Source organism: Gamsiella multidivaricata (genome assembly GCF_025024155.1).
Source record: "Gamsiella multidivaricata strain RSA 2152 chromosome Unknown BC939scaffold_133, whole genome shotgun sequence".
NCBI classification, from domain to species: Eukaryota; Fungi; Mortierellomycota; class Mortierellomycetes; order Mortierellales; family Mortierellaceae; genus Gamsiella; species Gamsiella multidivaricata.
The window spans coordinates 37,865-64,377 of record NW_026251841.1 but is presented as its reverse complement, the minus strand read 5'-3'; the positions used below and the strand labels follow the sequence as shown (position 1 = coordinate 64,377).

General features: G+C 48.3%; 9 protein-coding genes across 9 annotated transcripts; 2 read left to right on the top strand and 7 right to left on the bottom strand.

Moving 5' to 3' along the window:
- Positions 1 to 1,887: 1,887 nt before the first annotated feature.
- On the top strand, positions 1,888 to 2,508 carry BC939DRAFT_508481 (uncharacterized protein; the record flags this gene model as incomplete). Its single annotated transcript, XM_051561005.1, has 1 exon — positions 1,888 to 2,508. The coding sequence occupies one exon, from the start codon at positions 1,888 to 1,890 to the stop codon at positions 2,506 to 2,508; it is 621 nt and encodes a 206-aa protein (XP_051406344.1).
- Positions 2,509 to 5,509: 3,001 nt separating this feature from the next.
- On the bottom strand, positions 5,510 to 9,936 carry BC939DRAFT_469718 (P-loop containing nucleoside triphosphate hydrolase protein). Its single transcript, XM_051558044.1, has 9 exons — positions 9,761 to 9,936; positions 9,625 to 9,677; positions 9,331 to 9,532; positions 9,067 to 9,240; positions 8,753 to 8,979; positions 7,113 to 8,657; positions 6,640 to 6,996; positions 6,204 to 6,560; positions 5,510 to 6,096 (listed from the first exon to the last, which is right to left on the bottom strand). The coding sequence occupies exons 1-9, from the start codon at positions 9,831 to 9,833 to the stop codon at positions 5,722 to 5,724; spliced, it is 3,363 nt and encodes a 1,120-aa protein (XP_051406343.1). The 5' UTR covers positions 9,834 to 9,936; the 3' UTR covers positions 5,510 to 5,721.
- A 2,525-nt stretch (positions 9,937 to 12,461) lies between these two features.
- BC939DRAFT_497542 (uncharacterized protein) lies at positions 12,462 to 13,000 on the bottom strand (the record flags this gene model as incomplete). The annotated part of the gene is made up of 2 exons (XM_051559729.1): positions 12,757 to 13,000; positions 12,462 to 12,660 (listed from the first exon to the last, which is right to left on the bottom strand). The coding sequence occupies exons 1-2, from the start codon at positions 12,978 to 12,980 to the stop codon at positions 12,462 to 12,464; spliced, it is 423 nt and encodes a 140-aa protein (XP_051406342.1). The 5' UTR covers positions 12,981 to 13,000.
- A 1,267-nt stretch (positions 13,001 to 14,267) lies between these two features.
- BC939DRAFT_54429 (uncharacterized protein) lies at positions 14,268 to 15,114 on the top strand. The gene is made up of 2 exons (XM_051561740.1): positions 14,268 to 14,606; positions 14,696 to 15,114. The coding sequence occupies exons 1-2, from the start codon at positions 14,470 to 14,472 to the stop codon at positions 15,075 to 15,077; spliced, it is 519 nt and encodes a 172-aa protein (XP_051406341.1). The 5' UTR covers positions 14,268 to 14,469; the 3' UTR covers positions 15,078 to 15,114.
- A 79-nt stretch (positions 15,115 to 15,193) lies between these two features.
- Positions 15,194 to 18,261, bottom strand: BC939DRAFT_54424 (glycosyl hydrolases family 18-domain-containing protein). Its single transcript, XM_051561739.1, has 3 exons — positions 16,988 to 18,261; positions 15,808 to 16,881; positions 15,194 to 15,692 (listed from the first exon to the last, which is right to left on the bottom strand). Exons 1-3 carry the CDS (start codon positions 18,201 to 18,203, stop codon positions 15,310 to 15,312), a joined length of 2,673 nt encoding a protein of 890 aa, XP_051406340.1. The 5' UTR covers positions 18,204 to 18,261; the 3' UTR covers positions 15,194 to 15,309.
- Positions 18,262 to 18,976: 715 nt separating this feature from the next.
- Positions 18,977 to 20,468, bottom strand: BC939DRAFT_54413 (uncharacterized protein). Its single transcript, XM_051561738.1, has 2 exons — positions 20,331 to 20,468; positions 18,977 to 20,218 (listed from the first exon to the last, which is right to left on the bottom strand). The coding sequence occupies exon 2, from the start codon at positions 20,148 to 20,150 to the stop codon at positions 19,212 to 19,214; it is 939 nt and encodes a 312-aa protein (XP_051406339.1). The 5' UTR covers positions 20,151 to 20,218; positions 20,331 to 20,468; the 3' UTR covers positions 18,977 to 19,211.
- Positions 20,469 to 21,043: 575 nt separating this feature from the next.
- BC939DRAFT_469704 (60S ribosomal protein L37) lies at positions 21,044 to 22,458 on the bottom strand. The gene is made up of 4 exons (XM_051558043.1): positions 22,441 to 22,458; positions 21,864 to 21,922; positions 21,670 to 21,746; positions 21,044 to 21,317 (listed from the first exon to the last, which is right to left on the bottom strand). Exons 1-4 carry the CDS (start codon positions 22,441 to 22,443, stop codon positions 21,175 to 21,177), a joined length of 282 nt encoding a protein of 93 aa, XP_051406338.1. The 5' UTR covers positions 22,444 to 22,458; the 3' UTR covers positions 21,044 to 21,174.
- A 522-nt stretch (positions 22,459 to 22,980) lies between these two features.
- Positions 22,981 to 25,267, bottom strand: BC939DRAFT_54349 (eukaryotic release factor 1). Its single transcript, XM_051561737.1, has 6 exons — positions 25,195 to 25,267; positions 24,989 to 25,078; positions 24,679 to 24,854; positions 23,639 to 24,529; positions 23,282 to 23,528; positions 22,981 to 23,179 (listed from the first exon to the last, which is right to left on the bottom strand). The coding sequence occupies exons 2-5, from the start codon at positions 25,072 to 25,074 to the stop codon at positions 23,386 to 23,388; spliced, it is 1,296 nt and encodes a 431-aa protein (XP_051406337.1). The 5' UTR covers positions 25,075 to 25,078; positions 25,195 to 25,267; the 3' UTR covers positions 22,981 to 23,179; positions 23,282 to 23,385.
- Positions 25,268 to 25,407: 140 nt separating this feature from the next.
- On the bottom strand, positions 25,408 to 26,490 carry BC939DRAFT_469700 (Alpha/Beta hydrolase protein). Its single transcript, XM_051558042.1, has one exon. The coding sequence runs from the start codon at positions 26,311 to 26,313 to the stop codon at positions 25,444 to 25,446; it is 870 nt and encodes a 289-aa protein (XP_051406336.1). The 5' UTR covers positions 26,314 to 26,490; the 3' UTR covers positions 25,408 to 25,443.
- Between the last annotated feature and the right edge of the window lie 23 nt (positions 26,491 to 26,513).

Genomic DNA, 26,513 nt, shown 5'->3' with positions numbered 1-26,513 from the left:
CTCTTCATTATTTTGCTCAGGCTTTTCCCAACGCACGTCGTTGGTATCTTTGCTCAAAGGGACAATCTATTCGACAACCCCTATACTAACTCCATGTAAGGCCAACATTTTTTAAATGTCGATTATACCAGCAGTCCTTATGGTATCTGGCCCCGGCTCTTTAAGCTAGATCGTCATCTGTCTCTTAAAGGACTCCACAATGTAACTGATTTCCCATTTCGTCATCGATAAAATCCTGTTTTTCGTCATGAAGGCTTCTCCCAAGGTCGCAAAAGGTTGCATGGGGTGCCGGGTGGAGGAAGGAATGGTTCTCAACCTCTCGCCGCGTTGTTTCAACTTGAAATTCGCAAAAGATACGAGTCTTGTTTTACATGGGATTTGTGCAGGGGTTGCCAAATAAGAGTAACAACCCGGGTTGTCAAATAGATTATTCCTTATCGCTACGCTACGCACTGCACATCGCGTCAGTGTGTTGCGAACATTCACGCGCTCCTGGGTCGCTGGCGGTGGAGTGTTGCTCTTGGACGCCCCTTCGGCTTCACTACAAGTGGGTTTTCGGTGACACCAAGACCTGCTTCGTTGTCAGACGCGTCCTGTAGCTCCATGAGTCCCTGTCTCCGTTTCAGCGGGATTGAGGGTGTTATCCTGTTGCCTCTTGCCATGGTAGGCAGTGAGGCTGCTAGTCAATCAGAGGTATTATTCAGAAGCCAGTTGCTACAAACGACCTTCCGTGCTGCGCCATACGCGTCGCGCTTGTTCTGTGCATCGAAAATGATCCAACGGTTACAGCCCAATTGAATGAATCCCCTAGTTCCTAGTTTTGGGGCGTCAAATATGTGACTTAAGTCCAGATGCACTTCTCAGATCATCATGGAAGAAGGTTGAAAAAGCGAACGGGTGGTGATGCCTCCAAATGTTCCTCAATTGCAAAGACGCTTTGGACAATGCACAAGGTGAGCGTCAAGAGCTTACTGAGAGCAATTGTTTATGAGTATCTGGTCTATGAGTAAGACGTATCTCAGGATATTCTCCGGATACCCGATCTGGATAGACCATAGACTATAGCCTTGTATAACGGACTCTAGTGAATATGTGATATTGCTGATGCTGCTAATACTTATGGCCATTAATTACCCATCGTGATTTAGCAATCTCTCTTCTTTTCTTTCTACATAAGACAAACCCTAACCATCCTGACTTAAAGTCTAGCATTGCATGCAAACAGCCTTGCACATTTCGAAAAAGAAAAGAGGACGAGCTCCAAAAGGACGAGCTCCAGATAGGTGTGCAGGAGTGTGGCATAGGCACGAGAGCGAGCAAAAGGACTAGCAAAAAGACGAGCAAAAGGACGAATAAAAGGACGAGCTGCAGATGAGCGTAAAGCAATTGGACGAAGAGAGAGGATGACACAACATGGCCGTTGCTCGAGATTGCTTGGCCATGGAGATACGGTCAAGAAGAGAACTTGTAGACTATGAGGCGAGTTATATATTCCATACAAGGTGGAGGACATGATGGAATGCGCTCTTTCTCGCAACTTTTTTTCTCTGTGCACACTCTAACATTCTACAGCCAATATCATTGTTGCAAATTACCTTCCTCGCCAGCATCCCACTACACGCTACGCTAACTACAATGATCAAGGTACAGAGAAACGAATGTACATTCTACAACTGTGTCCAGGGACTGCTGGACAAGAAAGCGGCGATCCAGACATAGGAGCGTCGCATTGATCAGGGTTTCCTGGTCAGGGACGAGGACAGACCTGTGCCATTGACCAAGTCAGAAAAAAACAACTTGATTCGGTTGCAATTAACGGTGCCAATTCAAGTGAAAAACGTCCTTTTAAATGTGCTCGTCCAATTTGAAAGGCGCGAGGATAGAAGCATGGATTTCATCTGCGTCTGCAGAAAGCTATTCCTGACAAGGGATAGGCTGAGCAAGCATTACAAGCGGGTCTGCGCCCATTCCAACAACCCGATCAACGTTTCAGGGCTTCAACTTATTGACAGCGCTCAAGTTCTCCCTGATGATTTGGAGGTCGTTAATGCCCCAGGTACATCTGATGACGAGGTTGATGAGGAGAACAACAAAGGCGATGAGGCGTTTCGCGGCAGCAATCCACTCATATTCAACAATAACGACATTACGGCTACCTCAATGACATTTGATTTGGGAAGAGTGGTTGGTGCAACTATCCGAAAGCTCATGCGGGGCTTGGGTATTGCAAATATTCAACAGCAACATGCACAGCGCATGCAAATCACGGCGTTTCAAGAACAACAGCGCAAGCTGATCACGGCCATGGAGCAACGGATCCTGAGCTCTATTGCCCAGACTGCAGCAGGTCAAGAGCAGGGGCAAGCTATGCAAGCTGCTTCTGCTTCTGCTTCTGACACCGGACCTTCTAGTCCGGTTTCTACAAGTAGAAAGAGAATGCGCTCTGACGCCCCTCACTTCGGAACATTCAGGCCCCCTAGTTGTATGTCTCCAATTGAAAATAAGTAAAATAAAAATGGCGGTTTGATGGAGCGAGTGTAGATCGGTATAAAAATTGTGCAGATGTAGAAACGGGAAAGCACCTTGCTTATCATTTTCCATAACAGTGAAAGCTAGGTAGCTCCCTACGCGTCGGCATGCTTGCAAACGATTGGAGTATCTGAGGCGTTGAAGGGTCTAGGGTGAAAAGGGTATTTTATTGGGCGAATGCTGCTATTTAGTCTATGCGTAGATAGGGTTTATATACTAGTTGCATCGGTGTCAACAGTGCATTGAAATATTGTAGAAACTGGGCGAAGCACTGACGACATCATAGCATACTAAATCTAGCATTAAACCTTTGCGAAGATCCACGATGTGATTTTGAGTCGTAAAGTACTACTCCAATATGATCACAAACGAGTGTCTGTTTTTTCTTTTCCATGGCACCTCGTCATTCAGCTTCGGAGTGGAATTTGGCTTAATCCTGCCTCACATTGGAATGGACAAAGGGGTAGATTCTCCAGCGACGAGGAGACTGATATGTGAATCTACATGAAGACCTAGTATGACACCCCGTTAACTCCGCACTACTGGCAATCAGCAATTTGGTGCGTCGCCCAGGTGTGTCAAGAGGGTAACACACCTGGTACCAGAGAACGGAACTGAACTACAGCCTATATCAAGGAAGCAATGGCTAAAAAGATCCGGATCCTTAAACGAATTGAGGTGGGACTAGATGTGTGATAGGAGCAATTAAAAATTACGTATTGGGTACGGTGGCGCGCGGTCGGAGCAGAAGGAAAAAAAGTGTGGGCTGGTATAGAGAGAGAGGTGTACAAAAGTTTGCATTCTTGACACATCTGGGCGACGCATTAAATCGCTGATTACCAGAGTGCGGTGATAACGGGGCGTCAAACTAGGTGTGTCTAGGTGTGTCAGATGCTTAAGCACTTAGAACCCCAGGTATTGGGATGCCCGTGAGATTATCTTTGTTTCGCTATTAAATAACAGGGTGTAAGACTAGAGCTCTCACGGGGGGTGTGAGAAGATTTCACTATGTGCTTTGGATAATCTCATGGTGGGTGTAAGAATAAAATCTCACGGGGGGATGAGATTATATTCTTCCTATGACATTCGTCTCCTGCGTTACTGTCCGGTGAATGCGGCAGAAATGGGTTGTAGCGGCGGTCCTTGACACGCTACCTGTCGGGTAGATACTCTCGTGTAGGATCACGGTAACCGATAGGGAATGTCCTTATTTTCATTTACAGAAGTCAACAAGACAAGAGAAGGATCTTTATTTCCTGGACACACGGTACCTTATAAAGCGGCTGCAGCGAGTTTCAAGGTGTTTGGGCCGAGGCAAGCGATAATATACGGAAGGATATGGATATCGCCAAGAAGTCCATTAACATACCGGTGCCAGTCCAAGACAAGGAGGACGACATCCTCACATGCATGGCGGTGCTCGAAGCTATGTTAAAGCCAGACATGCAGGGCTAGCATGATAATACTGTTAACATTGTTGAGCATCAGCGATCGATCTTGTTAGACGTAATCGCGGAACTTTCAATTCTGACTATTCGTAGTAAGTTGGGCTGAGTGCTGTCGAGTACAGCCCCTGACAAATACTGGGCACAGTCAGCACTCATGCTTGATTTCACTCGTTCTTTTGGTGACCAACGGGGAGCTCTACCATGAAGCCCTAGGTTTGAATGCAAATAATCCCAGGTGCTTCCATCTACATCGAATTATCCCTTCGACCGTAAGGTTTACAAGGCAAATTTGCCCGCCAAAAAAAATCAATTTTTCTGTACTAAATCAATGCAAATTCGAAGCGGAGTTTTATTTTTTTTTATTTTATGGTAACCACTCTTTCAATTTGACTACCGATGAAAATCGCCTTGAATGATGAAGTGCTCATGGGAGTAATGAGGAAGCAAGTTTATGGGATGTGCTCCTTGTCCCCATCGTATTTTGTTCCGCTCTTTCAATTGAGTATAGAGAAGAGGGGGTGCGGTTTACTAAAAATTTAAAAAAACACGTCTAAAAAACTTTGACAGGCAAATTTTGCCCGTCTAACGGTTTAAGGGATACCAACGAGCTTCAGTTTTCGTGGGTATGCAGACGCGGTATTACAAATTGCAGTCGTACCTCGGCGCTCGTAGGAGGCGCTGATGGACCCCGGAGATAGCCCAGCTACCTAAGATCTCGCGCACTTTTCTTCCAAGGACCATTCTCGTTTCATGTACCCACGGTTTTTGAGCTCCCAGGTACTAGGCAAGAGAAAGCGGGGCGAGGCCGGGACCAAAGACACGGAGGTGGACGAAATAGAGAGCCAAGTACGGATCAGCGATGTGGTACACCAGCAGCCGCTTGCTGTTTGGGAGCTGGTAGTGACACACGCTCAAGGATTCTCTGAACCCTGCGTTCATCTGTTATCCGTCAAGAGAATCTCGCGCACGATACTGGAGTATACAGACGAGTTCGCCACTACTGTGAACAACCTGCGGGAGGGCAACGTTTATTGGGAAAACCATCATTACTTAACATAGATTTTGTTGCGGCTCCATATGACACCGAGACAAGAAGGAAGAATTTAGGAGCAGCGAAAAGCAGCATCCCAACGGAAGGCACATCAAGCGTAGGAATCAAGAGAAGCAAGTTCTTGTGCGACGAGCTCGCGCTGGTACTAAAGTCTGCCAATCAAAGCCGCGGCGCACCATCAACGGTGTCGCGAAGTTCGTCAGTGTTCACGACGCGCTGGAACGCATGAGTCCAGGGTATATCTCCTCTAAGTTAGACTACTGCACCGAGGCCTGACCCCCACACCGCCGCGACTATCGCCATTTCTGGCGCGTCTGTTTTACTCGCTCACAAAATGCTGCCGCCGTTTGCGCACAGCACTGGAATCCCTTGATATTAACTAATAATGCACCGGGAGCTCTCTTGCTGTGACAAGGGCGTATAGATAAGTTATTGATATACCAAAAATACGTGCAAAGCACTGATAATCAAACAATGGGCCGTAGGTCTATACCGCATCGGGTTTTTGTCCAATACTGAAGGTAGCTATGATTTTACTTCGTATTCTGTAAATGGCTCGCTGTTACTAAAGTAAATGTTTTGCGTTTACGACCAGCAGATGTAGGGAGAAATGATAGCTTTTATACGAAAAAACCGTACATCTGCAAGACGCCAGCGAAGTGATGAGGATGTCGCGGACAGAAAATTTGCATTTTAGCATTCAGTGCAGGGTTTGCACAATGCGCCGCAGCTCCTTGGACAGGCGTGGATTCCGCAGGGAAGGATTCTTTCGCAGGGATGGTTGCACATCATCTCGTCGTGGTCTTTTATATGGCAGCGGTATGGACAGGGATGGCCACAGACTGGAAAAGTGCCGCCGCAAAGCTTTGAGCAGCCACCGTCCTGGACCTGGTCAAAATCGGACTCGAGACCAATCTCAGAAATCATCTCAGGATGTCGAGAGCACTGCAGCTTGATCCGGTTACCAATCTTAAACCGGTCAGGGTCTCGCATCAGAGAGTTAATGATTTCAAACCAGAGTTTGGATTGCTGCATCAACAGCATTGCGTTGCCCAGGATGTACATGCCCTGCAGTTATACAAACGACGAGTAGAGTTGAGGCCCAGTATCTGTAAAATATAGTGTAGAATCATTTCGCATGTCCGAAGAAGGAAAATAAAAAATAAAAAACTCACCTTCTTGGCACGAGAAAGTCCAACACAGACACGGTTGCTTGTCTTTAGGAAGCCAATGCTATTGTTCGTGTTACTTCTGACCAAGCTCAAGATAATGATTTCATTTTCCTCGCCCTGGAATCCATCTACGGTCGATACTCGGATGTCGCTCGCACCGCGGACATTGCTATGGCGTAGTCTTTCCTGAATTTTGTTGCGTTGGCCAGAGTACATGGCCAGAATCGTGATTTCGGATGGTTCATAGCCTTGCTGGAGAAAATAAAGCGCCAGTCGCGTCGCAACGCCGACTTCATGTAAATTGATGTGTGAATTGTTCGATCCCAACTCGTCGAGTTCGTCGTGGGTCAGGAACCAGAGCTGTAAGTTTAAAGTTGAACGACCGTTAGAATATGAAATAAACCTATCATAACTGTAGCCAAGTCCAGTCGACACCTACATTGTTGACTACGCCCCTGACATTCTCATATCTCTTGACAGAATCATGGTCTGTCAAATGAGCATAGATTGGTCGGATCAAGCTGCGAATCTCAGGTCTCATGCGCCGCTGACAATTCAGGACTGTGAATGGGAAGTGGTTTTGGACAAGACGCTCAAACATGGAGACATCAATGTTCTTGTGCTTCAAGTCATCCACCGACATACTTGGTCGCAGCTGCTCATGATCTCCGATTAGAATAAAATGCTCGACAGTTGGAGTTAGGGCACTCAGAAGATGCGCCTCCAGGGTTTCTGAGGCCTCCTCGCACAGCATGATCTTTGGTCGCAGCAGGCAAAGCAGGTCGTGATACTTAGACTAAAGAGAAAGAGAGGGAGAGAAAGAAAAATGGCAAGCAGATACATCAGCCTAAGATTGATTCGTTAATTCAAGATATGCACATTCAAAATAAGGCATGGTAACGAATGACTTACTGCTGCAGTAGTGGTCATACCAATGACTCGCGCTGTATGGAGGATCGACACATCGTTCCTCCGAAGTTCAGCGCGAATGTTCTCGCAGACTAAATTATAGATCCTGTTCAGCTCCCCTAATCTGGCGATAATGGTGGCCTGGTATCGATGCAGCCACTGCTTGTAGACACCCATTCGCTTCTGTCCCGGAATTTCGTGCACGTTGGGCATGTTCAGATAGGGCCCGATATCGCCCATCATAAGGTCGTCCACATGGCGAACAATGGATGGCTTGACGTCGACGGCATGGCCCGAAATCTTGTTCTCATCAACGTTTCCGACCATGAATTCTTCAACGCGATCCTGAAGCTCCTCTTCGTCAATTTCGGGGATAATATCGTCCTTCAGTGCAGCATCGTCAAAGATAGAGATGTCATTCGGATCCTGGATGTAGGGCGCGGCCTGTAGCCAAGGTTCCGCCGTAGGGTTCTCTTCCTGATCGTGTCTGGTCACCCATCCGTCGTACGCGAAGGAGTCAAATTGTGCCTGCGTGATGATGCTCAATTCGAGGAATTTCGCTAGGGGTACGTATTCGACGGCGAGTTCCTCCAACAAGGACAGCATCTCTGCCTCCAGCTTGTCCCGCATCTTGAAAAACCTCACGGGAGCCGAACTCCTGAGACCATCATTACGGGCCTCAGTCGGATTTTCTTTGTAGCGCTTTCGTACGTTGTAGAGAGTCCTCTCAGATACAATAGCACTCTTTGATCTTGATCCGAGGCGGATAATGCGATCCTCAAACTTCATAATTCCTTCCAAAAACTGATCCAGCGCGTGGTTGGTTTGACAGACAATAATCATCGGTCCTGTGGCTGCGGTGCGACACTGCTCCAGAAGAATATGCGTCGTCAAGAGACCGAGGAAAGTCTTTCCTGTTCCGGGCGGACCCTGCACGACTGCGAGTTCCTGAGTGAGCATGCGTTGCACCGCATCCAAAACATTCGGCTGGACAGGTTCAGGGGCCGGTCTCGGCTTGGTTTGCTCTCTGTCTTTGGGATTATCCCGGAAATGTGGCTCCTGACCTTTCACAATACTTGGGAACTCCTGAACGGACATTTCAAGAAAGTCTCTGTCCCACAAACTAGCGATTCGTCGGCTATATGCTGGCTGCTCCAACTCCGGTTCGAGTCCAACGAGCTGAGGCTGGAATGGCAAGGTGGAGGGGTCGATGTCCTGAAGGCATTTAAGGATATGCTGGTATGCTTCAAAGTAGCCTTGCATGGCCTCGATCATGGTGTAGCAGATGTCCGGATTGAAGTCGTAGAGTGGGTCCGGATGAATGAACTTTATACCGATCCTTAGGTCTCGTGGATTCTGCAGGAACTCGAGATCGCGCTCGACGACAGTGGCGAACCTGAAATGCTCGAACTCATTGATAGAGAGACAAACGATCGTTCCTGGTATAAGACGCTTGGACTGCCTCCAGTTGACCCTGCGACCGTCCACGATAAAGGACATTCGATGAACCAATCCAATGTTGGCAAACAAGAGCGCCATAGGTCGAACCTAATTAGTGGGGTGATTCAAAAATCAGTACGATTGTCACAATCAATAACAGACATTGCAAGGACACATAGGTGGAACAACCTGGATATACTCACATTGATGTATATCATCATCTCGTTGTCTTCTACGATCCCCCCTCTGTAAGACCGGATGGCATCTCGCACAGGAAGCGTGCAGTCTGCACGAAGGAGACGAAAGTGCGCCTCGATGTACTTTTCGGTCGACTCATGCGCCATATGGACGATGTTCTCTGGAGGTTCGGGGTATTCGTCCATGTTGATGTCCTCTTCTGATGGACAGATAGACTGGAATCGAAAATTGTCTAAGACGAGGAAAAGTTGTAGCTGTCAGTTTCCATGTTTATCGAATAATATGACATATGATGCTTGGTTGTTTTGCCCATACTTGCCTCGAGGTAGATCGCTTTTCCACGAATTGTCTAGCAACGGGAGTGGTTTTTTGACAGAGGCATACGGATCTTTTTGAGGCTCCTGGTTCTGCTTCCCACCCTTCTTTCCCTTCTGCGGCCCTGATGGCGCCTGCTTGCCTCCTCCACGCCTGCTGTTCTGGTTCCCTGGAACGCCTAAAGGAATAAGAGATGAGTAGATCAGCACATCTCCCGGTATGGATATGACAAATCAGTCAGCAATCAAGTGATTAACATAAAGCTTACGTTGATGATGCTGCTGCTGCTGCTGTTTTAACTGGTACTGTTGCTGTTGTTGCTGTTGTTGCTGGCGAGGCGGCTGTCGAGGCGGCTGTCGACTCGGTGCTGGGTTGGATGGTGCGCCGTCAAACCAACCGAAAGACTCTCCCCTAGTTCCACCAAATACTTCACCACCACCGATACGACCATTTCCGGTGTTCCTGCGACCCTGTGATGTTTTCATGGTGAAATAATATTAGCAGGTGTCTTCACCACCTTGTAACAAATCCAAGATCTGAGGTCGAAATGCTCCATTCTTACACGAGGTGGATCTTGCGACCAACAGCCCTTGGAATCTGATCGCTCCACATGAGCTACATTAATAAAGCGAGGTGGTTAGCGCCACACGTCAGGGACATGATATTTTTCCTGAGTCGAGACAGTGCTGGTTGATTACCGAACTTGCATCCATCTCCAAAATGGCAAGATCCAGTATTTGCATAGGTGTGGCAGGGTTGTCGCTTCGACATGGCTGCTTCAATGGGCGCCTTGACTCTTTGTCGCTTTTGGGCGAGGAAGATTTACGGCGGAATGGGATGGAGCGAGAGTTTGTCCTTCTTGGTGTTGCCTGTGCGCAAACAGACAAACACACATAAAAAAATGCGTTCACAGTTGAGCACAACCTCGCAGCGGCGCGTCAGCGCGAATATTACTGGGCCGACATCAAACGCTATTTGCTCGTGTTATCCCTTAAACCGTCTCGTCTATGAAGAGAAACACCCACCAAGATGCTCAAGATCAATTCTAACTGATGCGGCCAATACAGCTATTCTTGCTAGGGCCCGCGGAGGGGCTCTGGGCGAGACAAGTTACTGATCCACTCGAGGCTAATACAATATTGGCCAAATTCTGGGCGCCCATGCAGTCCCTATCTAGCCATCTCTAGTACCTATCCTCGAGATAGACGAACGTCCGGCTCGCTGGCTTCACCATTCTCCGTTCCTTGTTTTACGTACACAACTCAGTATTTCGATGATGTAAGATACCCATAAACGACGGCGTGCCGAGCTGTTTATCGACATAGTGCATTGACACAAGGAAACATGGTATTAGTATTACTAATGAAGAAGAGATAGGCAAATCGTGACGATTATATACACCTCGTGAAAAAATATGCCTTGAAGGTTCCATGTAGCGAAGCCAGCCTGGTATGGGCGTTGAGCTTTGCTGGCCGCATACAAACATTGTCAGTCTCGTTAGCCTGGAGACCCACAGTCCACAACTGCCCCATGCACGGCATGATCCTTCTCAGCCCGGCTCGCCTTTTTGAGCTCCCACAACTTTGATTTCACTGAACAAGATCGAAGTGGTTACAGGGCATAGCTGAATTGTTGAAAGTGATATCGGTGCTCTTTTATTCTTACAAACGACGACGACGGTAGTAAGGCCTTCAATTCCGATACGCTATGTGTCTCGCATGCATGCCCTCCTTTCTCGCCCGTTTGCGATATTAGCCATGATTCCAAGCTCAATTCTATATCGTCTTTGACCGTAACAATGACCCCTTCGCTTCTTTTGACCTCCAGTGCGGTCCTGAATGATAACCTGAAATTGTAGAGGTTGGAGCGTCTAATGAGCAAGCTCGTAACTTGATTCAGTTTCCGAGGGTTCAGCGCACAAAACGATGCTAAAATTACTTCGCTGGGGTCCGCCCCCACAACCACGACATCTAGGAGATCTTGATCGAGGGCTCTTACGAGGGGTTCTTTGATTGGGGACTGCGATGTGATCTCCGGGATTCGAGTCTTAGCTTTGGATGACTGTCAACGTTATCGTATGTCAAAAGCAATTAGGTGGAGCCGGACTCCACCTGTTCTCATCATGTTGTTAATGGTGTGGCGATCCTTGATGGTGTCGTTGTTTGGGAAGTCAAGGGTAGAGGGGGCTTCGTATCTTCGGCAGCTGCTTGCTTCCTTGCCTTGTAATTCGCAAAAGCTCTCTTCATGTCTCCATCGAGTGCATCTTGGTCGTACGTATTTGAGTGGTCCTTCAGCAGTCGATCCATGGTCGCTGTTTTCTTGTCATATGCCGTTTGGCTCTTAAGAGTGGCCGCCTTGGTCTCAACCTTGTCTCCAATAAACAAAAATTGGAAAAGTTTCCCATACATTTCTAATACATGTTTGTGGGCCGTTTTGTAGGAGCAAACTCGAGGTTCCATAACGTGGCGCGCACGACGTGTCTTTGATTTTGGTAGTGAAAAATTGGTACAATATGAAAAAGCTTCCTAACCTCGACACTGGGCAAGAAAAGGACGCAACTCCGGCGGCACGCGGGAAAAAAACCTCCCCCAAGTTTGGACAGATCCCTTCTCAGATGACACCTTGTCGTCCTGTTTATCGCCGTCGGAGCCCTCGCTGTCCTCGACTGCGTGAATAAACGAGCACGCTTCAACTAGCAAAAATTAGAAGAAATTTGTGTCAGTTCACTGTAGAAAAGCAATCAGCGCGAGGTATGTTCACGACAAACTTGAGCAGTTTCTGGAAATGCTTTCGAACCGCAGTCCGAGCCTCCACAACCAGTTCCGCCTCAATGACACTCAGGGTATATATCTTGGCAGCACTTTGTCGGTTGCGCAACTTAAGAAACCCTCATAAATCGAACGCGCGATTGTTTTTGCCTGAATTGCTGTCGAGTCTTTGGGTGGTCTTCCGCGGGGCGCTACTGGACCATTCGGGATCAAAAAGACCGATGTACCTTGCGCAGAATGAGACCAAGTAAGTCCGCGTTCGTGTCCTTCTTGTTCTGGACTCCTGGAGCAGTCGCTTGGTTGACGTCAATGTCCATATCCTGTTCCTTTGCCGATGCACTTGTTCCGGATCGGATGCAGCGACAGTACCGGCCTCCTGGATTTGTGACTCCCTAACTTCGTCGATACCTAAATCGGATACGGTGAAGGCGCTGGACTTCTAGCAGAGAAAAAGTTCGAGCGTTTTAAGCACGAAAATATGGGATTGACTCCTGATGTGAACGCCTTGTTGATACGTTCAGCGACGATCTTGGCCTGGGCTCTGTTCAGCTTCGTGCCGCGCTACAGGCAGCTGTAATCAACCCTACAGTCATTGTAGTAGTCCTAGACGTTTCGCCGAACAAGTGCGTAGTCAAATTAGCGCTGGTTCGCGCTCCTCTTTCTCGTCATCCTCGTCATTCTTGGTTTTTTTATCTATGTCTTCATCCTTCTTCCACTGGTGCGGTCCCTCGATGGGCATCTTATCCAACGCGCCCTTGCCGACCAGACACGATTGACTGACTTCCATGATAACATGAGGAGTAACGGGGGCTTGCATCTCCGTTCCTGCTCTTTTACCCAAAGGATAACAAAAAAAAAAAAGCAATTCCGTTTGAATTCGCCAACCAAATCGCACAACAGCCGCACCTGCTTCGTCTCCACTTTACCTCCCGGGATTTTTACGTCTGCTCTCCATGGAGCTGAGGTTGTGCTGAGCAGAGAAGAGATGCCAAGCCTGCAGAAGCGTCACTGGCGAGTGTATCAATTGGAGGGTTTGACTGCGAGGTTTAAGCTGCATTTCTCCTTTGCCACTTGCACTCCTCGAGTTTGTGGGATATGTCTCGTATTTTCTCGTGGGCCATGCACGATGATGTGGCGGAACTTCGCGCATTTGGTTTAAACGAAAGCCGAGTGTAGTCGTCCACGCCTTTCACAGCAGGAGGTATATCTTGTGCTGCTGAGGCTAGCGGTAGCTGTGAAGAAGGTCGCGCTTGACGTTAGGGCCCAGGCTGTTGATACACCGGTACTTGTTGTGGTTGCTGCCTCGGCTCTCGCTTCCTTGGCGACCTTCTCGCACATCGCTTTAAACGTCCGGACCGGAATTATAAAGTCAGGGCGTCAACATGAGTTTTCTTGCTCTGCAGACCATAAGCGAGCGTTCCTTTGGTGTCCTTTATAGCTTTGAGTAGCCCAGCAATCCCCATGTGGTACTATAAAGGCCAGGTTAAAATGGACAGCTAGCAGGGATCAAGTTCGGTACACGCATTTGATAGCAGAGACACTTTAATTGCGCTGAAAGCCTGTAGCAGTGATCAAGAGTTGATAGGGGACTGAATGAGGAAAGGAGTGAGTTCAAGGATGTACTGAGTGGCGTGTCTGCTTTGTCCCTTAAGTTCTATGTCCTAAATGTTTATGCTACATGCACTTGTGCAGCCAAATACTGTGCAAACTGTCGAGGCTCGCCCAAATTTTTGAGCTTCCACACACACAAAGCCCAAAAGAGTTATTATTTCTATCCTCAGTATCAGTAACTAGTAGCGACATACCCGCGGAAAACTGTTGCAAGGTATTGGGATATACCCGCTTGCCAAATATTTCGCACTGGGAGGGCGAAACAAGAGGCGGATTTGCATTAAATAGGGCATTGCTGTACTTTTTTAGTCTCACCATGGGCTTCTAGGCCGTACAGTCCTGCTCTAATATACCATTCATTTTAGTTTGAAAATGACTATTTATATGAGATATATGAGGCCAAAGGGATAGCGACAGGAAGCGATTCCTTGAAAACGGCACGATAGCATATGAAACAAGTCCGGGTTACCCGATTCCAGGCAACTGAATCTTGAAATTCTGCAGTTCCCTAAAATTCAGAAGAGCTTTATAAACAAGATGCAGACCGAAAATCCATAGGGACACGGCTCTCAGCACCATCACGCTAAGAGGCGAGGAGCATTGTATGTGGACGTGGACGTTCATCCAAAGAGCTCCCGCCTCTTTCTTCCTTCTTTTTTTTAACAACAACTAACCACATTTTCAGAAGCAACGTACAATACACTACTTGACCTGCCGCTCTTTAAATACTCATACCTACGCCCCCTTCACCACCATTCACCAAAGACATACCAAATTGCCACTCTTTTGCATATCCTCAACCACTATGGCTGCCTTCATCTCTCAAACTCCCATTGCCTTGTGCAGCCCCTTCTCTGCGCTCGAGTCAAGACTCTATCCGGAAACTTTTGCCGATACAGTCACATCCAATCAAGCCCTGGACTAAAAGCACTTTGAGCCGGTCACCAAGGAAGGCGAACAGGATCTCTCCACTTGGTGCGTTGTCGACTTGCCTCGCCTTTCAGAGGCTGAACAAAGTGGCAGTCCCGATGAGGATGATCAGGACTGCGACGAGCTCTATATCTTTCAATCCACTCACAATGAGAACTCTGAAACCATTGGGGTCTCTTTTATCACACCCTTGCATCTGTCCCTGTCAAGCGACGGATTCACCAACATCAGCAAGGTAATCGTAGCCCACAGCATCAACAGCGCCTCGGCCGCTGCTCCTGGACATCGAAATAACTGGGTTGTCAAAATGAACAAAAAACGCAGCAAACCTCAGCAGGGTGACTCTCTGCCAAAATCCACATCGGCCACGAAAGCTTACGAGACTGAGAAATCCACAGACAAGTCGGAAATAAACCCGCCCGAGAAGAGAATGGAGACGTCGTCGCCGGATATTATGAACGTTAATCACCATGACGAGGCAGTCTACATGTCCATGACTGAGCACGAACTGTTAAAGTCTACCAAGGCTACCAAAATCAAGAACATCCGTGTAGCTACTCAGTACAGCCGTGATCTCGCCAGGGCCCTGGGCTACCTGACAGAGGACATGGAGAGAGTTGACATGAAGACGATTCGGGCGAGGTCCAGGAAGGACAGGACAAGGAGTAGGGCTTACAAGGGGAAGCTTCATCCCACCGACTTTTAATCGGCACTTCTCTGTAGTGCGCCAGGCACTTTTTATCGTTTGTAGCCGCCGCATCTTTGGCGTCATGGTATTACTCATCTGGGCATTTGGGCGCAGTCCAAAACCAGGCTCCTTCCTATTTTTGACATATTGCACTTCTGAACTGAACGACTAGATGAGCCAAATGAACAGTACTCCCTGACATCTCTGTTCAGTCTCCTAGTCCTGCTTTTATTATGCCATCCCGTCCCGTCTATGTATTCACCGCGGTTGAATCTTGTCGCTCGCACAAATGACTCGTAAGCTTGCCCTTTGCATGCCGCTGTTGTTTCGCCTTCCTGCTCCTCTTCACCATTTTCCTCTTGATTGCGACTGAACCTGAGCGGACCAAACGCTTCTTAACCTTTAGCCCTTTCAGTCCTTTGACCTCGGCCATCAGCCGCAGCACCTTTGAGAGCTTTAGATATTGAGTAATGTACTCAGGGCGTTTAGATTCAACCTGCGCAATCAACTGGGAAGTTGCTCTTGGTGGTCCTTCGCCTGCTTGATAAGCCTGCCTAATATCTCTATCGCGAGCCGTCCGGACAAACTCCAATTCCCCGTAAAAATAAAGCGAAGGAGACAGCTTCGCTTTGTCTATAAGGAGAACAAGGCAATACGTGCGATAAAAATGTCAGCATCGCGTTAGTTGCCAGGCGGAGATGTGGAGTTTACCAAATTTGAATAGATTGTTACAAAATTAACACGTTACCGTAACATGGGCTTCCTTTACTCCAGCCCTCATGAGTACAAGTAAATGCCTGCCAAGATTCGGTACAGTCGGCAGGGGCAGGACATTTTTTCATGACAGCATTACCCACAGGAGTCTCAGGCAAAACGTGCGGGTATTGTATGACGACACGGCATCTCTTTCGCTTGGAAGCAACATAAGGGACTAGCCCTGGTTGTCCGAGGATATTTAACGGAATGGAAGACATCCGAGCTGGCGGCTCGACAATTGACGGACAGATTGTTGGATTAGAAGTCGTTCTATTCGAACATACCATAGTCGCGGGAGTGAATTTCAATAGTCTTGCAAAGGTAGCGGCCGTAGTCAGTCGAGGGCACATTGGCGGTAGTGTTTTAGTCTCCTGGTGCGTAGTCGTTTTATTTTCTCCTTGTGTGGAAGTTGATGGTGCTGACACTGATTTGACCCCTTCTGAACTGGCTGTGGAGGGAATGGCCACTGTTTTGGGAAAAGAAGTGCCTAGTCGACGATATGGGACTTGTGGGATCGTCCTTCGCTCCAAATCCCGCTTCTGATAATGGGTACCCGGCTTCTCGCTCGTCGAGTCCAGGTCCTGATCAAGACTCCACCACATCACACCCGCCAATTTGAGCTCCGTCACAAGCTGCAGCTTCAGATCCAGACTTGGCCTATCATCGTACCCGACCAAGTTATCTTGACGGCTTCCGTATACGAAATAAAATACCCGGCCATCAGGATCCCACAGCGGACTAACCTGTCTAGAAGTATGATCGGCAGGATGGATAAGGTATGCAATCTCATTATAAGCCATCTCGCCCCGGGAGTCCATGCAGTTCGTGGGATCGCCTCCTTGTTTGAACTGCGCTATTCCGGGCTGTGTATTCGATGGATTAGCCAGGACGAAGGTCTTGGCGTAGAGGGCCAGCCCCAGCACGATCTTTTCGCGAGGAACCCCCCGATCGAGATACAGTTCGACAGCGCCCTGAACGCTATGGCCGCTATGCTTCTCATCGGGCATTTGAATTAAGGCAGTATGGATGTTCACCACTCGGTTCGAGTCGTCAGAGCCATACAAATCTGTAGAGTGGTGAATAACGCTGAGATGAGCGATAGTGTACGACGATATTCATTGGTTCAATAGGTACCTTCCATATTGCTCAGAACTACCTTTTTTTTTTCTTACCATAAGTCATGATCATCAAAAAGTCCATATACTTGGCTACCTTGTCCAGTTCGAACCCTTGAACGCCATCTTTGAAAGCAGCGCCCGCCATCGAAATAATGAGACCGCTGCCTTCAGCATCAAATGCCTCCCTCATTTCTCGAAACAAGGCGGTAACGAACGCGCGGTCCTGGTAGGCTGGATATTCGTAGTCGATATCGACCCCGTCAAAGCCGTAGGATTGACAGTATTCAATGCAGCTCGCAATAAAGGCCTTCCGTGATTTTGGCGACCTAACCATGTTCCTGAACCGATGCTTCGTTCCGGATTTACTCCTCGAGTCCGGATGTGTAAAGGTCCAGCCCCCAATCGAGATCATGACCCTGGTCTTTGTAGCCATCTTTAGCTTGTTGATAGAAAAGTAGAGTCTTTCGTCGCTTGGATCGGCTGGGTAGAGCTCGTTGTCGTCGTCAAAATAGGCGAAGGCGAACATGACATAGTCCAGCGATGACCAAGGAATTGCAGACGGCAGGTACGGTCGCTGGCGGCAGGTAGTTTCTCCTAGTCCTCTGTACTGGGCCCACCCAGCATAGTACGCTATGTTGACGAGCGTCCCGTTCAGGGGCAACTTGGGTACCGTGGAAGGGATACGAAACTTGCTCTTATCTTGGCCCATAACGCGCTGTGGCTCCCCGTTCTGGTCGAATCCATGAACTTCCCTCCACGGTCGCCACTTCCTTCTGTTATACTCTTCCTCCTTCTGGCTGCCTTGCTGTGGAATATCGCCACACTGCCCAAACGCTTCCTGGCATCCATCAAGACAGTAATTGCCCCCACTGCCGCAGAACCCCCATCGAGAGCAACAGGGACTCGCCAATGGACACTTTAAAACTGCTTGTCCCAGTCCACAAGGAATGTCACTCTTAGCAATAAGGCTCTGATCCACTATGCTGTCCACTTCATGGTTGCTCTCGCTGCTGCGCTTCTGCTTCGCAATAAATGTGCGGTAGGCGCTTTCTTGATGCTCGTGTCCTTGATTGCTCTTGCCATGCTGCTGTTTGTTGCCCTCTCTTTTTGGTCGGTGATGAGAAGCATGGGCGAGGTCGTAGCTAGATTTATCGTAGGAGAGGTGCTTGATACCCACAGAACGTTGTCGAGCCTCAGCAAGGACCGATAGCTGAACTATTGCGACGAATGCCAGTACTATGACATTGCCAATCCTGCGACTTGGCACCATTATTCTGACTGTAAAATTGTGGGTGGATAGATGAAGAAATAATTAGGTGAAGTAATTGGTATATAGTTGACTTTGCGAAAAAAAAAAAAAAGTAAGGAGTGAGTACTGGAGTGAGTACTCCTTTTCTTTCCCCTTCCCCCTCCCCCCTTTAGGACTATTTATTACTTAAAATCTATGGATTTGATACATGTCATGGTAAACTATTGTTGTTGTTGTTGTTGTTGTTGTTGTTGCTGGTGCTGCCGATGTTGTTGCCATCATTCATGGCATATGGAGCGGTGTACAGGCTGGCTCCAGAGTAGCTAGTCGTGTAGGGCGGCACATAGCTATTGTCTATATTCTGCGTCTGGAATGTATAGCTGCTACTAGATCCTGGATAGGCGCTGCTAGATCCCGCATAAGCGCTGTTAGATCCTGCATAACCACTGCTAGATCCTGAGTTACCACCATATCCATATCCCATGGCAGAGGCTGAGGCCGTGAACGGCAACATATGCGACTGCGTCGGGCTGTTCAATGCTGTCACCGGCTCTGACATGTATCCTGTAGGCGGTCCAACAAGAACGGCGTGGCTTATGACGGGCGTAGTTGATGCTGACGCAGATCCCAGCTGGCTTGGTGGGATCTTACGCTTGTAGGGTCCACGTTTGATGCCCTTTTTGCGAATCTTGCGGGTCGAGTCCACACAGGTATCAATGAGGCCGTACTTGATGCATCGAGTGCATGGTCGTCCCTCGTCACACTTCTTGCACGCCTTTTGACAGTTCACTATGGAGCGAAAACCAATAATGGCAGTTTAGTAAGACATAAAACGAAATGGAAGCTGCTAGTCAGCCACTAGATAACCCTCCTTCTGTACTACAAAAGTGATATGACTCAAGAACTACCATCCCCCTTTCTGCTCACACAATTGTCTCGTCCTCTCAAAAAAAAACGTACGCCTTCTATTTCCCAGGATAGAGGCGCACTATTTTTTTTGTCTCGACTGCCTGCATGTCGACGCTGCAGTCAGCCGTTGGAAGATGGCACAGGAGACAAAGAAACCACCAGATCAACGCAGATATGACATATCCCAGCCCACATAAGGAAAAAGATAACAAACAAATAAAACGTACCACATGCGTTCTTGACCTGTCGGCGCTTCGGCTTCTGGATCATGTTTGGGTCTGAAAGTTGCTGGTACTCGAGTGTTGGAGACGTAGGCATAGAGCTATACGGCGTAGACTGGTTCGAATGGTAGGGCGTTGAGGCCGCAGAGCTGAATGCCGATCCAAGCAATTGATGATATTGCGCGTACTGTGCATCCGACAGAGGAGGCACCAAGGGCGCATACTGTGGTTGCTGGCGAAGAGGGGCAGACGGCATCGAATTAAATGACGTACTTGACCCAGCCTGCTGCTGCTGCTGCTGCTGATATGATTTTTGCTGATGTTGATGAGGTGGCGAAGTGGGGTAGAAACTGGATGTCAGACTTTGGACGGAGTGCTGTTGCTGCTGAGGCTGCTGTTGCTGAGCGTGGAATGAGTACTGGCTATGCTGCTGCTGGTGAGGGGGTTGAGAGTAAAGGCTGCTACTTTGGTTGTACTGCGCATTCCCAGATGGATTGTATTGGAGGTTCCTAAGGTTGGGCGACGATGGTGCGGAGGCGTAGACCATAGAAGGCGTTGTTGAGCCGCTGTTTCCACCATTCATTAAGCTAGAACTCGTAGGAACGGGCGCCAAAGAGGAGGAGGAGCTCAATCCGGCGGACGAGGAACTGTTCTGCATGCTCAGACCCATCAGGTGAGTGTTAAGGTTGTATGGATTGGGAGGGAGAGCAGCGAACGAGCTCAGGTTCCCCGATGAGGATCCTTGAAGATTTCCATAGTGCTGGCCTTGACCATTGTTTGGTTGTTCTTGCTGCTGCTGCTGCTGCTGCTGGTGTTGCTGCTGAGGCGGAATGTTCATGGTCACACTGGGATGACCTTTGAAAAAAACGTAGGCGAGAGGCTGGCCGTTGAGATTGAATATCGCTGCTGTGTTGAGCAAGTACCAAGGAGGAAGAGGGTAAGTTAGATAACTCAATTGAATTCAATTCCCGCCATATCAGTGGGGAGGGAGCACGCCGCCACCGACACTATCACTCACCTGTGGATGCAGTCGTACGATGGAGCAGATGATGAGGTTGTGTTTCTGGATGAATGTGTAGTGTGTGCGTCTGTGTATGCAAGAAGAAAAAAGGAGCGTATGAAAATAAGTATTTAAAAAAATAAAGGTGTGAAAAAGTTTTGCCTGAGGAAAAGGAAAGACCACTGCTGCCCTTTGCTCAAACAGCAGGCAGAAAAAAACACGGTGACTGCGATATAACTAGAAAACGAAAAAACGGCCCTTGTAGCCTGTGCTCACGCCTCTCATGACGACAGGGTCAGACAACTTCTGTTTGCTGGTCCAAAGAAACGTGGCACAACCCACTCTACTATTTGCTCTACTTGATGATCTCTGTATGTTGCGTAGCATGGTCCATGGATTTCCCAATGGGCGCTCCGCAATATCTTGATTCGTTGCTGCGTCTGCCTAGCCCTGAAGCCCGCAACTCTTATATCCCCAGATCGTGTGGATCACGCCATGCGTATCACAATGCTTAGTTCACGGCTGCCGTCATTGAAGAACTCTGTTCGCACGGCTATGTTACACATACAAGGGCAAAACCTATATCCCGTCAAGAAAGGGCGATCCACTAAACCACGCAGCGGTTGGGCCACCTACTACACAATTGTGGCTCATTACATACCGCCATATACTCTACTCCACATCTTCTCGATACACACCCAAATGACGATGAGAGGAGGAGCGTCGACAAGTTGAAAAGAAACAAAAGGTGCCTCGATTGCGCGAGTCATGTTTTATTTCAAGGTAATTTCCCGTTTCGTTCAAGGACCGAACCAGGTTTCCCGCTACGCGAAGAAAGAGGTGAGCTTGTCTCTTCGTTACTTTAAGCAACGACAGGCTTGACCTGCTTTTTGGCCTGGGTGCCCTCACGGAAACCGTTCTTGAAGCGGCGGTTGACAGTGGACAAGTGACGCATGCGGCCGGTACCGGTGGTCTTTCTGCGCGTAGCCTTCTCGCTCCAGTTGTCTACAAAGATGTGTTGCAGAGGGAAAAAAATAATTAGTTGAGTTCAGGTTTAAAAGCGATGCTAAAATATGGTCGTCCATGTTTTTTGAGCGCAAAAACGAAGGACAACATGTTGTTGTTGGTTCCCATTTTCTCAATCATAGCTAGCGTCCATTTCTTTCCTTTGCTGACTGTTCATAGTGCACTTGTCATCCTCGTGTGGCATTTTATCGTACGACCGGCTTCGTAGAGGCTGTCAATCTGCGCGACGCTGACTCCGATGGTGATAATCCCAAATTATATCGCATTGTCCTGTCGTAATTCCAGGTGTACTTTTTCCCGTTGTCAAAATGAAATTATCAACAATGCTTACAAGAGCGGAGCTTGGCAGCTGGGTAGCCGCACTGAGCGCAAGTCTTCTTCTGGTTGTGGAAGGAGCGACGACCACAGCTAACGGTTGGTCGAATCCAAAGAAAAAAGTAGTGTCAGACTCCTCCATAGTCGTGTCCTTTGTTGGTGCAACATAAACAGCGGCAGCCTTCCTACAGCCTGCTAACATCAACATACCGACGGCACAAAGTGTGCGACTTGGTGTGGCGTTTACCAAACGAAGAGGTACCCTTAGTCTGTTGATTGAAAGAAAGAAAAAAGACAAACAGGGTCCAAGATGAGTGGCGGGTTCAGGAAGCTGATTACTACTGGATGTCCTGTGAAATCTGGTGCTGTCGAGGCTGTTCCTTGATCCATTAGCGTTTCCAGACGTATTCCTTTGCTGCAAGTGAGTAAAAAGCGCCAAACTGAAGTACATGGTTGATCCTCGGACGGTTGGTGTTCAAAAAACGATCCTGTTATGTTTGGCTGTTGAAAGCGGCGGCAATTGTACAGTGCAAAATTATCCTTCTCGTTCTCCCTCAGCTCCTGATCAAAGTTTCGGCATGAAGTTGGGCCTCATTCCATCATCTCCTGTCAAGCTGAATGATGCGTATGATAGTTTTTGACTGTGGATTCTGCTGTGCTGAAGCCTCAGAATGCGATGGATACGTTGTCTGTAGTTGGTGATGTGTCCAATGGATGGTTTGCTGCTCCCTGTTTAGTGATGGATGGTTCTCCGGTGGTATCTTTGTATATTCATTCACTTAGAGACCATTTCGAGTAATAGATTTGGAAAAGAAGGACCTGTAGCTGAGAGCTGAGGCGGATCATAAAAAGCCAGAAAAAAATTCGATCCACGCACGTGATACCCACTTTTTTTTGGGACAATCTGTTGTCAATTCAGCACTTTATTTGTGGTCTACAACGAGCTTAAGCGCACATCGAGCAGACGTCGCGCTGTGATAACACGGTTTGATCCGTGCGCTCGTGTCCAAGGAGCTGAGATTTAGGATGAAGTGTCTCTAGCTTGCCCCGAGGACTTGAATGGGATCCATGTCGCCTTCCGCTGCATCGTTGAAACAGTTATGAGCTTTTGCAGGTCGCTGAGGCCGAGCAAAGACAGCGAGAATGCTTGAAACTTGACATTAGACTGCAAAAACAATTCAAGAGTCGTATGAAGCGTCTGAATTCGATGCAGAGAAACCGATTGCTGCTAGCACAGTTAGCTGTGCTGCAGTGAAAACAGCCACTGGTTATGCGAAGCGTAAGGCCCTGGTGCAACGAAGTTTATAAGGTCACATCGCTGCATTGTGTCGCTGTGGAGAGCGTAAGTAGAATGCATTTCAAAGGCACTAGTGACTTATAGCAACATCAAGTTCTTTAATCGTGCTTTTCCTCCGTGCCTCTGATTTCAAAAATGGATCTCTTGCAATACTCAAGCACCCGCATGCTCATCTGACGACGTTCGAAAAATAAATTCTAGGTTTCCTTCGAACACAGAGACCAGATAGCTAAACGAAGAGAAATAAGAATAGAAAAACGAGAACTGTCAGCAGGCAGTGCAATGCAGTGCAGTAACAAGCGACAAAAAAGAAGACAAATCTCATGCGTACCTTCTCTGTCATAAACTTATTCGTCTCTCTGTTTAAACTGGGCGCACGACGCCACCCAATTCCTTCCCCTCCTGAAGCGATGCAGCGTTGTCCTCATCATCGGGTCAATCCGAGAAGAACTCGTCCGAGTCGTATGTGATAGCGTCAAAGTCGAGCTTGTAGCGAAGGATGCCTCCGATACCTCCGAATCCCTTCACGAACTGAGAGCCTTCCTGAGACCTGTTGGTGACGAACTCAAGGGTAGCACCTTAAAAGAGAAAGAAAAAAAAACGCAGGATTCAAGAACCGAGCATTAATATATTGGCGATATTTGTTATATCGCATACTGCCGTGACAAATACCAGTAAGGCATCTTACCGAAATCCTTGTACTTCTCAGCAAGCCACTCCAGCAAGGACATCTTCTCCACGATCTCCATCTCCGAGCCATCGATGGGATCGATAAAGTTAGTGCGCTCTTTTTCTTGCTCCTTGGTGAAGTGCTTGATGTCGAGCTCTCCCTGGGAGTTGCGGAGGGTGACACGGGCAATATCCAAGTTCTCCCAGACGATCAGGGTCTCGACAGCGCCCATATCCAGTGCCTTCAAGGTATCCTCAACTCCGAAGCAGTACTTTCCAGTGTCCTGAGAAATGGCGTCGAAGTACTTTGAAATCAAGCGCTTCTCCTGGACGAACTTAACGTTGGAAAGGGCCTCAGCACTGAGCTCGATGGCCTGGTTGAAACCGTTCTCGCCACCATAAGAGACATCGACAATCTTGACAACCTTGGCTTGGAGACGTGGGTCAAACAGGTCGGATTGGGAAAGCTCGGTCTTGAAATCAGCAGAACCGGCCAAGACTAAACCAGTGACATTGACCTTGTCATTGGTAATAAAGTGCTGGACAGTCATCTCGGCGACCTTGCGGACGTAGTTGTGGCGCTTTTCGTCGCGAAGACGGGAGAAACGAAGGGCGGACTGACCTCCACGACCGTGCTTCTTGGGCAAATCAACAGTGAACTTGTGAATGACATCGCGGGTGTTTCCAGAGACGGTACCAAACAGGGTACCGTTACCATCCATGATGACGAATCCAAACTTGGAGTCGGACTCGAGCAGCTCAGAAAGAGCTTCGGTATGGAACTTGTTATCGCACATGTACAAAGAGGTGTTGATAGGCTTGTGAGGAGGGAAATCTATGTTGACCTTCTTCTCCTTGCCCTCATCGGTGACGACGGTGCCACAGTACACAACAAGTCCAGTAGGAGGAACTACGACAGAGCAAGCGATGAAATCAAGGTCGTGCTGTGTTAGTTTGCTGAGCAAGTATGGTACATGGTCATCACGAAACACCGTCATAGTCGTATCCAAATCCTGTGGTGAGCTGTCATTTTAGTATGATCGTTCAAAATAAACTTACCTTTGGTGTATAACTTCAGACGTGCCTGGGTCGAGGTGATGGCACTCAACACAGACAGCCTGTTGACTCTACTCTTGATGTTGGAGGCGGTTCCGTACTCATCCGCCAGCATCTTGGCAACGCGGGAGATCTGATCACCGGGAGGAATAATGAGCGAGATCATGGACGTTCCGTTTCTATAATAAGTGAGCACAGACATTAACAACATTAACAATCAGGTTTATGTCAGCGGCCTGATTGAAGACACAAAGGAGGCAAAGAAGAGCTTCGAGCAAAGAGAAGTGGTACAAAGGCTAGGCCAAGCACTTACCCACGAGCTGCTTCAAGACCCTTGATCAGCTTCTTCACCTTCCACATCTCGATATTGTTATCGATGGAGTCCTGAGGCGTAGACATTGTGCTAAATTGAGATGCCAGAGGAGCAATGCAAGAGAAAAGAAAGAATAAAAGGGGGTCAGTCGAGTGTCTTAACTGGCAGATTTGGGAAAAGACGAGAAGAATTCAGCGGTCTCTTACACAGAGATGCTATCCTGTTGGGATTAGTTGGGAGAGAAGGAGGAGGGATGGGAAGCGATCTTGACTAGTCGCCTTGACAAAAAGGGAAGGAAAAAAAACAAAAAAAACAAAGCGAATTGACGTCAAGAATAATCACGTGCGCAAACCCGATGGGCAATGGTGGGGTCCCTGCTGCTGTGGGGGTCCTTTCTGGACTGCAGGGCCATGTTTGGGAAAGGTATCAATTGTAATTTATTGCTGCTATCGCCCCTATTCCAATGAGGTCTCCCAGCCATGGATATACGTGGTGATTGTTTTCGTGAACTGTGGTGTTTGCAGCATCTCGTCGTGAGTGCCCCAGTCTCCAAATTCCAGCGCAACCCCGTCCCCCGAAGTACTGGCGAGGGACTGCAGATACACGTAATAATCACTGGCCTGCTCGGAATCAACCAACTCATCCTGGGTCGATTGAATAACAGCATATCTTGGAAGGACGAATCCTGAGTCTTGTGGAATCTCTTGACCTGCTGGAGACCCATGAATCAGAGTTGCTGGATCCTGCCCAAATCCCTGGATGATAAAATCGCGATAGGATGGCCATCTTTTCAATAGGCGGTCCGCGTTGTAGATGCCCTCTACGCCGACGACACCACGGATTGCTGAGTGTAGAGTACCCTTCGTCAATCCCAGATCGGCTTCAATGGGTTCCAGGTACTGATCTGGACGCAAAGCCAAGAGCCCTGTGATGTGGCCACCGGCTGAATGCCCGACAAGGAAAATGTGTTCTGGGTTATATGTCCCATATGTTTGAGCATGTGTGTAAAGATATCCAATTGCTAGGGCTACATCTTGGACATGTTTAGGGTGCTGTGCCTTGGACGGGACTGAGGTTGGATCGTTCTTAATAGCGGCAATTGACAGCGTATAGTTGACGACAGCAACAGCATCTCCGGTAGAGTCAGCAAGGTTCTTGGCTAGATCTATGAATCCGTTTTTGTCGCCGGTCCTCCACGCACCTCCGTGAACAAACACGATCAGGGAGCGATGAGGGTTTGCCTGGGCTTGAGGACAGTAAAGGTCGAGGGTGTGCTTCTCCCAGTCCGAGACGGGGGCATAGACAATATCACGGACAACAGTCATTTGGACGAAGGTCTGGCTGATTCGGCGTTGTCGTGGATAGTGTTGATTGGAAGGTGGAAACTGGAATGAATACAATGAACGGATGAACGGATGAATGCAGCTCGGCTGCGCTGTCTGAGCTCACGATTTTCAGCGGCCGGATTACAATTTAGACCCGCCTCTGTACTTTGCAGACTGGACCAGCCTAGGAAACACGTAGT